Consider the following 12,580-nt stretch of genomic DNA (forward strand, 5'->3'; position numbering starts at 1 on the left):
GAAAGGCCATAAAAAGGTAATAAAATAAACATATAGGTTTAAATAACAAATAAGTTTTAACGTTGGGGAAAAAAACACTAAGGTTGGCCATGCAATTTAAATAGCTGTTGGTTCAAATAATTATCTGGCAAACCCCTTCATACATGTGACGCGCCCCGAGAGAAGAGAAAGTTGTTGTAACTCCTCTGGGGGTACCCTATGTCCCTCCAGAACAAAGGGATGGGGCATATTGAAATGTAACTACCCAGATATTTCTTTCTATGAACATATGCCATCGGGGGAGTGTAGGGAAGTCACCATATACATTAGATGGTCTACCAGTCCTGCCAAAATTAGCAGGTTCAGACGATTTGAATCTAATGTCTGTCTATGTTTAGCTTAAAGAGGTACTCCGGGAAACACAAAATTATCCCCTATCCTAAGGATGGGGGATAAGTGTCAGATCACGGGGTCCGACTGCTGCCCCCCCCATCCAATCTCCCTTATGGGGCATTGGCTCTCCTTCCAAATGGAACGTGTCAACCACTCCCCGAAACGGTAGCCAACACACAATGCAGCTCTATGGGAGAGCCGGACACTGCTTAGTGCAGTGCTCCGGCTCGCCTATAGAGCTGCATTGAGGGGGTGGGCCAGGGCCCCATACAGAATTTCGGAGGGGGCCCCAGCGGTCGGACCCCCGCGATCTAAACTTATCTTCTATCCTTAGGCTAAGTTTCCACTTTTTTGCTTTTTTTGGGGGGCAGTTTTTGGATATCCATCACTGAAGTTTTTAAGCTAAAGCCAAAAGTGTATTCAAAAGGAATAGGACATATAACGGAAGGACTTACACTTCTCCTCCCTTATGGATCCACTTCTGACTTTGGCACAAAAACTGCAGTGGTAGTTTTCCAAAAACTGCCAGAAAAAAAACCAAGTGGAAACTTAGCCTAAGGGGATCATTTTATGTATCCCAGAATACTCCTTTAAGTTTGGAGTCAGATCTTATGTGAGCCCCAAACTGTTTTGAGCAACAGCCTTTGTTCTGGTGACTTATTTTAGGGCGAAATTTCACAAAAATACAAAAAAATTATATATAGATCCTGTTAAAAAGAAAAAAAAATATAAGAAAGTAGAAAAGAAAAAAGATTTGTACATGCATTCAGAACACTACTTGTACGTCAGAGATTGTCTCAGCCTTAGCAGAGCTCTTAGACCTCACACTCAATATCACTTGGCCTATAGGTTCTATGTAATTTTAGAGAATCATTGGACCAGAACTTCAGAAGGGTGGTTCCTGAGCCAATAGAAGTATTACACGTTATCAGAATAAGGCTGGGTCCACACTACGTTTTGTCCCATACGGGAGCGCATACGGCAGGAGGGAGCTAAAACCTCGCGCTCCCGTATGTGACCGTATGCGTTCCCGTATGCCATTCACTTCAATGAGCCGACCGGAGTGAAACGTTCGGTCCGGTCGGCTCATTTTTGCGCCGTATGCGCTTTTAAACCGGACCTAAAACTGTGGTCAACCACGGTTTTAGGTCCGGTTGTAAAAGCGCATACGGCGCAAAAATGAGCCGACCGGACCGAACGTTTCACTCCGGTCGGCTCATTGAAGTGAATGGCATACGGGAGCGCATACGGTAACATACGGGAGCGCGAGGTTTTAGCTCCCTCCTGCCGTATGCGCTCCCGTATGGGACAAAACGTAGTGTGGACCCAGCCTAAGAAGGATTTAGCAGCAGTAATCGCTATTTACTATCACCAGTAGACCAGTGGTGCCACAGTTTGACACCACTGCTCTAGAATCAGTTTGTCTTTAGTAAATATGGCCTCATCTCCAACAGGCCAAAAATATGATCTATGTACAACACAATCCTCAAAAATCTATGGTATAAAGTCTTACCACACTATACGGAAAAAAGGAATGGTAACGCAGGATATCAAAGCTGAACGGACAATGACTTGGCTGCAAATTCACCCACTTTTTCCGGGCAAGCTACATTCAGACACGGTCAGATTATACACAAGGGTCATGAATAAACAGTTAATCACTACAAAAAAAAAAAAATAATAACATGTGATACTGTTAAAGTATGCGGTACAGTCATTGTTGTACCAGAATAGTTTTTACTTAAAAAGATGTTGTTTAGGGTTAGAAAGAGCCTTTTACATTTACCCCCTCCCCCCCCCCCCCTCCAGAAACTGCGCCACTCTTAGGCTATGGAATTTGAAACTACGCTTGAAAATTCAGGTGCAGCCGAGTCCCTTTGCTGTCAATGGGATTCTACTTCACACTATGCACACAAAAAAAAAATTAAAAAAATAAAACACCATCTATGTGGACCGGCAATGATAACCTAGCGTTGATTAATCATTTTTCTTTTTTTTCTTCTTCTTCAAATCAACTGGTTCCAGAAAGTTAAACAGATTTGTAAATTGCTTCTATTAAAAAATCTTAATCCTTCCAGTACTTTTCAGCTGCTGTAGGTTTCAGAGGAAGTTGAGTTGTTCTTTTCTGTCTGACCACAGTGCTCTCTACTGACACCTCTGTCCGTATCAGGAACTGTCCAGAGTAGGAGCAAATTCCCATAGCAAACTGTTCCTGCTCTGGGCAGTTCCTGACATGGACAGAGGTGTCAGCGGAGAGCACTGTGGTCAGACAGAAAATAACAACTCAACTTCCTGTGGAGCATACAGCAGCTGATAAGTACTGGAAGCAATTTACAGATTTGTTTAACTTTCTGGCATCTGTTGTTTAAAAAAAAAAAAAGGGTTTTCCATCAGAGTACCCCTTTAAGGCCCAAAGCACAATACGGAATTTTGTGCAAAGATTCTGATGCAGCAGCCTCCCATTGCTTTCAATTTTGTACTCATTCTGTTCCTCCTTTTGCCAGAATACCGCACGGAACTGCATTGCCGTCAATGGGGACGGCGCGTATCTGCGCGGTCATAGCGCCGATTAAATTAAGTGGATTTCTCATAGTGTACACAGTGCCTTATTTTTGCATTGCAGCTCAGCCTCATTCAGTCGCATGGTGCTGTGCTGTAATACTAGAAATTGGCCATGGACAAAAGTGTCACAGCTTCTGGAAAAAGAAGTATAAAAATTTTAATAATTCTAAACTCTATTTTAATCCTGCACAACCACTTCAAACAGTACCTATAGTTACACAAAAGAAAAAATCACAACCCTGCTTTGGCAGCTGTAGATTTATATTCGATGTAGTGCGGCCAGAAATATGACTTATCTGCATATTTCACATACTTTTTTGCTTTTCCTCTTGCTGGTTTTGTAAATGCATTTCCTGCAGCTCCAAGGTTATGTTCACACGGCGGAATTTCCGAGTGCAATTCTGCAGGAATATTCCACTTGGAAATTCCACTGCAGCAGAGTCCCATTAATTTCAATGGGGTTCTGCTGCACTGCACGTGTCGGAATGTCTCCAGAAGACGTTTTGACATCAGAAATACAGATTCCGCTTGGAAATGCATTGCCGTCTATGAAGACATTTCCAGGCGGTCCTAGAGCTGCCAAATCAAGCAAATGTGCAGAATATCCAACCGTGTTTTACGGGCGAATATATTCCACAGATTTCGCCGTGTGACATCGCTAAGGCAGGGTTCATACTGAGGAATCTCCGTACAGAATTTTTCCAGCTGGAGCGGCCTGTGCCGACGGAATGTTAGCTCTAGGACTGCGCAAACATTGCCGCCCCAATAGACGTCGCTGTATCCCCCCGAAAGAGTGATAAGATCATTGTATCATGGTGGATATTCTGTCGCCGATATTCTGTTGGGATGGGATTCTGCTGCAGTGGAATTTCCAAGTGGAATTTCAAAGAAATTGGAAATTCCTCAGTATGAACCCTGCCTCAATATTTTTAGAGATCCTTCAAACAGGAAAAGGGAAACTAAAGACTGCTGGAAGGCAAGGAAGAGGACACTTTCCCTCCCCTGATAGGATATATTACAAAGTTTCATATATCCTACAGATCTATGCCAAAAAAAATTCTACTGATAGGAAATGCTTTACAAAAAGAAAAAAATTATTTTTAAGCTATTCTTTTTAGGCGTTATAAAGTAATCTAAGGAAAAATAACATGATCTGCATAAACTTACTAGGCCCGGCATTAAAGGAAACATTAACCTTGCACCAGCATTTAGCATTTAAGTTTTCGGAACCTTAAAGCCTATCTCCTCTTACTATGCTGTCTCCCTACCAGGTCGCTCATAACTTTCAGTTTTGTTCCTGCACCCTTCCACCCAAAAATTGCTTTTTAATTTTTTTTTGTTCCACTGAACGTATATGGTCCACCCTCCAATACCATTTCTTCTTTTCAAATTCCCAATTCTGTGCAGAGTAACTTCTTATAAGGGTTCTCACATGATAAAAGTTATCCCTAGAATAGGCGCAAGCCAGTGCTCCATTTATTCTCTACAGCTGTGTTTCCTAACCAGAGTGTCTCCAGCTGTTGCAAAACTGCAAATCCCAGCATGCCCGGACAGACTTCGGCTGTCCGGGCATGCTGGGAGTTGTAGTTTTGCAACAGCTGCAGACGCACTGGTTGGAAAACACTGCTGTAAAAGCTGAATCCATGATGCTCTATATCAGAAATAAAGAGTTCTGGCCCTGGCCTGGTAGGAAACAGGGACCATGATACTTGGGGGCGAATTTAGAAAGGGGGCAAAGATGGAAAAACCCCTTGAAGAAATGAATAAGCACCGAATATTTGTCTATAATAATGATCTAAAGCGATGACCGTTTCCCTTTCAGTCCAGAGAAAGGAATAAAAAGGTACCTAGTTAGGCTACGTTCACACAGCAGAATCTCTGCACGGAATTCTGCATAAAAATTCTGCAGTAAATTGTCCATTCACATCGAAAGGAATTCCTGCAGCGGAAATTTTGCAGCAGAAATTCTTCTGCATGAATGGGAATCCCATTGAAGTGTATTGGCTATAAATTCATGCTGAATTTTAATGAAAAATTCCATGCACAAATTCTAGAATGTGAACAAAGCCTTATAATCATGCAGAAATTATCTTTTAGCATGAAAGGCAGACGTCTTATTAAAAAAAGTGTCAAAAGCTCTGCGGCCACTCCTCTCAGCCCATAATAGTCTCCTGATTGGATACTACAGCTGTCACTCAACACTGAGGAGGAGTGGCCAGGGAAGTGCTCAGTTTACAGAAAGGTCCACCTCCTAGGCACCTAGCATAAAAGGGTCCGCCTCCTAGGCACCTAGAATAAAAGGGTCCACCTCCTAGGCACCTAGCATAAAAGGGTCCACCTCCTAGGCACCTAGCATAAAAGTGTCCACCTCCTAGGCACCTAGCATAAAAGGGTCCACCTCCTAGGCACCTAGCATAAAAGGGTCCACCTCCTAGGCACCTAGCATAAAAGGGTCCACCTCCTAGGCACCTAGCATGAAAGGTCCACCTCCTAAGCACCTAGCATGAAAAGTGCACCTCCTAGGCTCTTAAGATGCTCGGGATACTAAAAGGAGGTATTTCCTGTGCATGCAACCTACATGACCATAAACCTTGGGTATGTTTTTACTCCACTCCCTGTACTATACATGCGACAGTCAAGAGGGCTCAATACTAATGAACAGTTCAGTTTTAGTACTTGTTCACATTGCCATCGTGCTCCGCTATATGGAGCTCCATCACCAAATCAGTCGGAACGAGAGTTTAGCGGCATGCATGCATTTTTTTTTCTCCAATAAACTACCGAATTCCAGACGGACGCCATTCAAGTCAATGGGATCTGCCGGGACCTGGTTGGGTTAGTTAGGTGGAAAAAAAAAAAGGAGCCGAACGGACTCAGAACAGCAATGTGAATTTAGGCTTAGATAAAATATTAAGAAGGTGGATACTCATTGTAAAGTTGCATTTCACAATGTTCTCATGATGTTTTTCAGTGGTGGTCTCTTAAAGGGAAACAGAGAGCAGGTTCACCTGCACTAAACCCAATACACGGGTTACAGTGCAGGTGAGCTGGATTACAATGAGGTACATCTTACCCGGATTAGAGGTTCCGGTGATACCCATTGTATTAGCAAGCATTGCTAATCTAGAAATGGCCAGGTCCTATGCAATGGTGGCAGGAGTCGGCATACCCAACTACTACTTCTGTCCCCTCTGCGCCGATATGCACACCCAGCTTATCACTATTCATTGTATTCCATCCATGCGAGTGCAAGGTGGGCAGGTATATCTGTGCAGAGGGGACAGAGGCAGGAGAGTTGGGTATGCCGGGTCCCACCTCCAATGGGCAAAGCAGTCCATTTCCAGATAATAAAACGGGTATCTCCGGAACCGGTATCTTGGACTTGGAAGTGATACCTCATTGTAATCAGTTTCATCCACACTATAAACCAGTGTATTTTAGTGCAGGTGAATCCGCTGTCAGTTTCCCTTTAAATGTAGCAGAATACAGAGGGATTCATAAGAAAAAGAGTAAACACATTATGCAAAATGTACAAAATTCTAGTGCCACAAGTGTATGCGGCTACCATGGGGGGAGTCAGGCTCCTATCACCGCAGCCAAAGCGAACAGTACTTCCCAGCATGTAAGTCCAATGGCTACGTATTAACAGCTGATGTAATAAAGGCTGACAACTCTAACTTTGGTACGTAATTCAGCATAGAAACAGCATCTCAGAATGTAAGAAGTCATGAACTAGCGTAACCTAGAACATAGCACACATTTACCAACACAGATTTATCTTTTCACCATCTTTGTTACACGTAAATCCCACTGAAAAGGGATCCCAAACACACTGCATGTATGTTTGAGCGTAAGATATATGTGTGAGTACATATAGGTCACACATATACCTACAGATATACATAAAACTCAGTAAAATTCCTTATATTGGGCATCCAATAAGCAAGAAATTCTTGTGTGCAAATAATATGGAAGATCAGAACAAGTGGTCTGGGCATAGAAAGACATTAGACTCCATAGATTGAAAACATTAAATTATAGTGGCATATTTTATATTAGCAATTTTTGTGCTGAAAAACACCCATACAAACCAATTTTTTACATTATTTTCTTTAATTCTCATAATGCAGAAAATCTAATCATTCTGCACCTACCAGATCTGGTTAAAAAGGAACCTGTCATCTTTCCTAATGATAGAACGATTCTAAAGCATCTTTCTTAAAGGCATACTCCACTGGAAAACATTTTCTTTTAAATCAACTGGTGCCAGAAAGTTAAACAGATTTATAAATTACTTCTATTAAAAAATCCCAATCCTTCCAGTACTTATCAGCTGCTGTATACTACAGAGGAAGTTCTTTTCTTTTAGAATTTCCTTTCTGTCTGACCACAGTGCTCTCTGCTGACACCTCTGTCCATTTTAGGAATTGCCCAGAGTAAGAGCAAATCCCCATAGAAAACCTATCCTACTCTGGACAGTTCCTGACATGGACTGAGGTGTCAGCAGAGAGCACTGTGGTCAGACAGAAAGGAAATTCAAAAAGAAAAGAACTTCCTCTGTAGTATACATCATCTAAAAAGTACTGTTTAACTTTCTGGCACCAGTTGATTTAAAAGAAAATGTTTTCCAGTGGAGTACCCCTTTAAATCTCCGTATCATGACGTCCCTTTGCTATTCTTCCTGGAATTGTAACATAAAATATGCCTTTAATCCTATAGTACTTATCCTCTAAGTTTAAAATTGAGACAGGGTGAAACTGCTGGGACAAGGTTTTGGTTGCTAATGGAGAGGCAAGTTGCGCATGCGCGGCACAGCGCCTTTTGTCTATGGCAGTGCTTCCCATCGCGGATGCCTCCAGCTAAAGGCTGTCTGTCCATGCTGAGAGTTGTAGTTTATATAACAGCTGGAGGCTGTTGAATAGAGGATGCGTTGTAGAGGACCCTCTTTAAGGGTAGGGTCACACGTAGTGCATCCGTAGCGTTTTTCACGCTGCAGGTGCGCCAATGACCGTCACTAGAGTGAGATCCCTGCTGCAACCGTGTCCTGCGTGAAACACGCTGGGGATACGCTACATGTGACACCACCCTAAACTGTGTAACCACTCTCATCATGCCCTGAAAGCCATTGACTTTCCTATCATGGTCTATAACACTGTTTTCCAACCTGTGGCTCTCTAGTTGTTGTAAAACTACAGCACCCATCATGCCCTGACAGCCGCAGGCTGTCAGGGCATGATGGGCGCTGTAGTTTTGCAACAACTGAAGAGCCATTAATTGGGGAAAACTGTCCTCTATCTGTCCCAGTCAGCTTAAACTGGACAATGCCATAGTGGATGCTTAATTAGAATGCTAACAATGTGATGTTAATTTGTTCATGCATTTCCAGGAAGAGTAACAGAGGAACGTTTTAATGCAAAGCTCTAAGACAAGACAATGCAGAATTGCAAATAGTAGCATTTGACTAAAACAGACATGACAGAAAGAGCTGCCGGGTTTATTTTGCCAAAATGAAGGAATTTTCCCGTGTGTATATAGATATCTATCATATTTTTTTTTTTTTTTTTTAACTCCTTGTGAACGACTATGATGTGCCTCTGCCATCTTCCGACCAATAAATTAAACAACAAATTTACATTAAATTTTGTGACTATATTTTCAGCTAGAAAATAAGACCTTGATTCCAACCGTAGGCGCCAACATTTCAACATTTGTGCGAAAATAAATTATCAATATTTCTTGCACCTCCACTGCTCCCCCCCAAAAAAAAGAGAAAAAAAAAAAAGTAGGAGAAAGGGGGGTGTTACACCCATTACTGATCCCAAGCTTATCATCCGAACATACGCTGTAGGCTTCTGCAGGCATTCAACCACCTGACTCGGGCTCATCTTTACTGTCCTTTTAAAGAAAGGCAATTGCGGTTGCTGGGCGCAAATATATATAAATATATATATCTATTTTTTATCTTTTTTTTTTATACAGCGTTTCCTTTTTTTTTTTTATATTTTTGCTTGTGGTGAAGAATGGACAGTGTGGAAATGCACAGGCTTCTGTTTGTGGTTTCAGGAACACTCCACGCATCTTATAGCTAGCTAAAATAATATGACGGACAACGATAATCTATGACTGGAAGTCCAATCCACCAATGGTGAAGAGTCTGGTAGAGCAGTAGTAGTGATGGAACTGTATGGTGAGTGTGATTCCTGAGAGCAAATAAATCAATTCTCCAGATATGAGTTTCTTTGTTTCCTTGATCCGTGTTCTTTGCTTCGGCGTGTGCAAACTGCGCTAATGCCCCCCTGAGCTCCCAGTACTCCAATGTATTTTCTTCTCTTGTCTGTAGCTTGAGATACGTATATACATAACCTATACACATATCTAGCCATATATGTGTACGTATATATACATATCTAGTTATCAGTGCTTTCTCCTTGTCCCAACTGTACAAAGAAGAAATGAGGCAGAATGTATGTCTTTGTCACAGTTCTCATTTTAGTCACGAGACTGGTAGAAGAGAATATACCCAGATTCAGAGTTCTTAGAGATGTCTGATGTTAACCCGTAGAATTCTTCTATAGCTTGTGCATCAATTTTCTGCAGAAACAGAACATTTAGAAATTAAATAGACAAGTGTAAGAGGTAAGGAAACAGAGAATAAACTGTAGTCACAAAAAGGTTATTTATATAAAAAAAAAAAAAAAAAAATTATATATATATATATATATATATATATATAATAAATATATATATATAATAAATATATATATATAATAAATATATATATATATATATATATATATATATATATATATATGAATATGCAAATCAGCTCATTACATCACCTTTTCAGGCGATGTTCCCTGGTATCAGCTTAGCTCCAGTTACGAAATGTAAAAAGCTAATCGGGATTAATGCCAAGCCAGAACTCTCTCTCTCCAGAAGGAAAGAGCACCCATCTGCAAATTTTGCCAAAAAAGCAATTGGACATAATGTCACCACACTCCAAAAGTGGCCTGCACAAAATTATTGTCACCCTTTCAGAATTGTGGAAAAATGCTTGTTTCAAGCAAGTGATGCTCCTTTAAACTCACCTGGTGCAAGTAACAGATGTGGGCAATATAAAAAAATCACACCTGAAAGCAGATAAAAAGGCGAGAAGTTCACTTAGTCTTTGCATTGTGTGTCTGTGTGTGCCACACTAAGCATGGACAACAGAAAGAGGAGAAGAGAACTGTATGAGGACTTGAGAACCAAAATTGCGGAAAAATATCAACAATCTCAAGGATACAAGTCCATCTCGAGACATCTACATTTGCCTTTGTCCACAGTGCGCAACATTATCAAGAGGTTTGCAACCCATGGCACTGTAGCTAATCTCCCTGGGTGTGGACAGAAGAGAAAAATTGATGAAAGGTGTCAATGCAGGAAAGTCCGGATGGTGGATAAGCAGCCCCAAACAAGTTCCAAAGAATGAAATGAAACGCTATGGCAGGAGACCCAGGAGAACCCCACTGTTGACACAGAGACATAAAAAAGCAAGACTACATTTTGCCAAAATGAACTTTAGTAAGCCAAAATGTCTTGTGGACAGATGAGACCAAGATAGAGGTTTTTGGTAAAGCACATCATTCTACTGTTTACTGAAAATGGAATGAGGCATACAAAGAAAAGAACACAGTACCTACAGTGAAATATGGTGGAGGTTCAATGATGTTTTGGGGTTGTTTTGCTGCCTCTGGCACTGGATGCCTTGAATGTGTGCAAGGAATCATGAAATCTGAGGATTACAAACGGATTTTGGGTCGCACTGTACAGCCCAGTGTTAGAAAGCTGGGTTTGCGTCCGAGATCTTGGGTCTTCCAGCAGGACATTGACCCAAAACATACGTCAAAAAGCACCCAGAAATGGATGGCAACAAAGCACTGGAGAGTTCTGAAGTGGCAGCAATGAGTCCAGATCTAAAGCCCATTGAACACCTGTGGAGAGATCTTAAAATTGCTGTTGGGAAAAGGCGCCTTCCAATAAGAGAGACCTGGAGCAGTTTGCAAAGGAAGAGTGGTCCAACATTCCGGCTGAGAGGTGTAAGGAGCTTATTGATGCTTATAGGAAGCGACTGATTTCTGTAATTTTTTCCAAAGGGTGTGCAACCAAATATTAAGTTAAGGGTGCCAATCATTTTGTCCAGCCCATTTTTGGAGTTTGGTGTGACTTTATGTCCAATTTGCTTTTCTTCCTCCCTTTCTTGGTTTAGTTCCAATACACACAAAGGGAATAAACATGTGTATAGCAAAACATGTGTTACTGCAATCATTTTCTATGAGAAATACTTCATTTTCTTGCCAACATTTATGGCCATGACTATCTCTCTCTCATATATATATATATATATATATATACACACGCACGCACGCACGCACGCACGCGCACACACACACACACACACACACACAAACACACACACACACAGGGGATAGATTTATGACTGAGTAGGGTCTGACTGCTGGGCCCCACGCCATCTCGCGGACAAGGTCCCAAAGCACGCATTGGAGTGGAGTGGTGGTTATGTGCAAACACCACCACTGTATCCATTTATTTGTTAGGACTGTCTGAAACAGCCAAGTACAGTTCTCGGTAGCTACTACAGACAAAGAATACATGCTCCATTCCAATAGAAGCCTTAGAACCCTATTGGTTGTGTCCCAATAAAATAACCACATTGCTAGAAACCTCAAGAAATATAAAGGCAAGCTTATAGAGTTTTACAATTTTTGGTTATTAAAGCTTCAAGGGTTATTCATGTCTTAGGATACATTCACACATACATAGTCTGCTGCATATTTTGCTGCATATTTTGCTACCCATTGAAGTTAAGTTAATCCTGTATGTTTGAATATACCCTTAGGTGGGTACTCCGGTGGAAAACAGATATATATATTTTTTTAAATCAACTGGTGCCAGAAAGTTAAACAGATTTAAACTTCTGTTTTATAATCTTAACCCTTCCAGTACTAATCAGCTGATATATACTACAGAGGAAGTTCTTTTCTTTTTGAATTTCTTTTCAGTCTGACCACAATGCTCTCTGCTGACACCTCTGTCCATGTCAGGAACTGTCCAGTGCAGGAGCAAATCCTCATAGCAAACCTTTCCTGAAGTGTCAGCAGAGAGCACTTGTGGTCAAACAGAAAGGAAATTAAAAAAGAAAAGAACTTCCTCTGTAGTATACAGCAGCTGATAAGTACTAGAAGGATTAAGGTTTTTAATAGAAGCAAAATACAAATCTGTTTAACTTTCTGGCACCAGTTGATTTTAAAATAAAAATTGTTTTCCACCAAAGTAGAAAAAGGGGTATTCTGGGCAAAAACATCTTATCCCCTATCAAAGGATAGGGGATAAGATGTCTAATCGCAGGGGCCATGACATGAATGGAGGGGGTGTGGCGTGACGTTACAATGGGGCATGGCATTACGTCACGTCTCCAGTCCTGGAAACATGGAGGTTTCCGAAACTGGAGACGCAGCCCAGCATAGAATGCTGCAGGGAGATTGCAGGGGGTCCCAGCGGCAGTTGCCCCGCGATCAGACATCTTATCCCCTATCCTTTGGATGGTAGATGTTTTTGCCCGCAATACCCCTTTACTAGGCATACC

The 12,580-nt window shown here is 41.5% G+C and overlaps 1 protein-coding gene across 1 annotated transcript in view; it reads right to left on the minus strand.

The window, feature by feature from the left end:
- Positions 1-2,641: 2,641 nt before the first annotated feature.
- The window catches only part of USP12 (ubiquitin specific peptidase 12), a 96,157-nt gene continuing 86,218 nt past the window's right edge, over positions 2,642-12,580 (minus strand). The window contains exon 9 of the mRNA XM_056561798.1: positions 2,642-9,525. Coding sequence (XP_056417773.1) covers positions 9,424-9,525 — 102 coding nt within the window. The 3' untranslated portion in view covers positions 2,642-9,423. The remainder of the gene's footprint in view (positions 9,526-12,580) is intronic.

This window comes from Hyla sarda, chromosome 2 (genome assembly GCF_029499605.1).
Source record: "Hyla sarda isolate aHylSar1 chromosome 2, aHylSar1.hap1, whole genome shotgun sequence".
NCBI lineage: Eukaryota > Metazoa > Chordata > Amphibia > Anura > Hylidae > Hyla > Hyla sarda.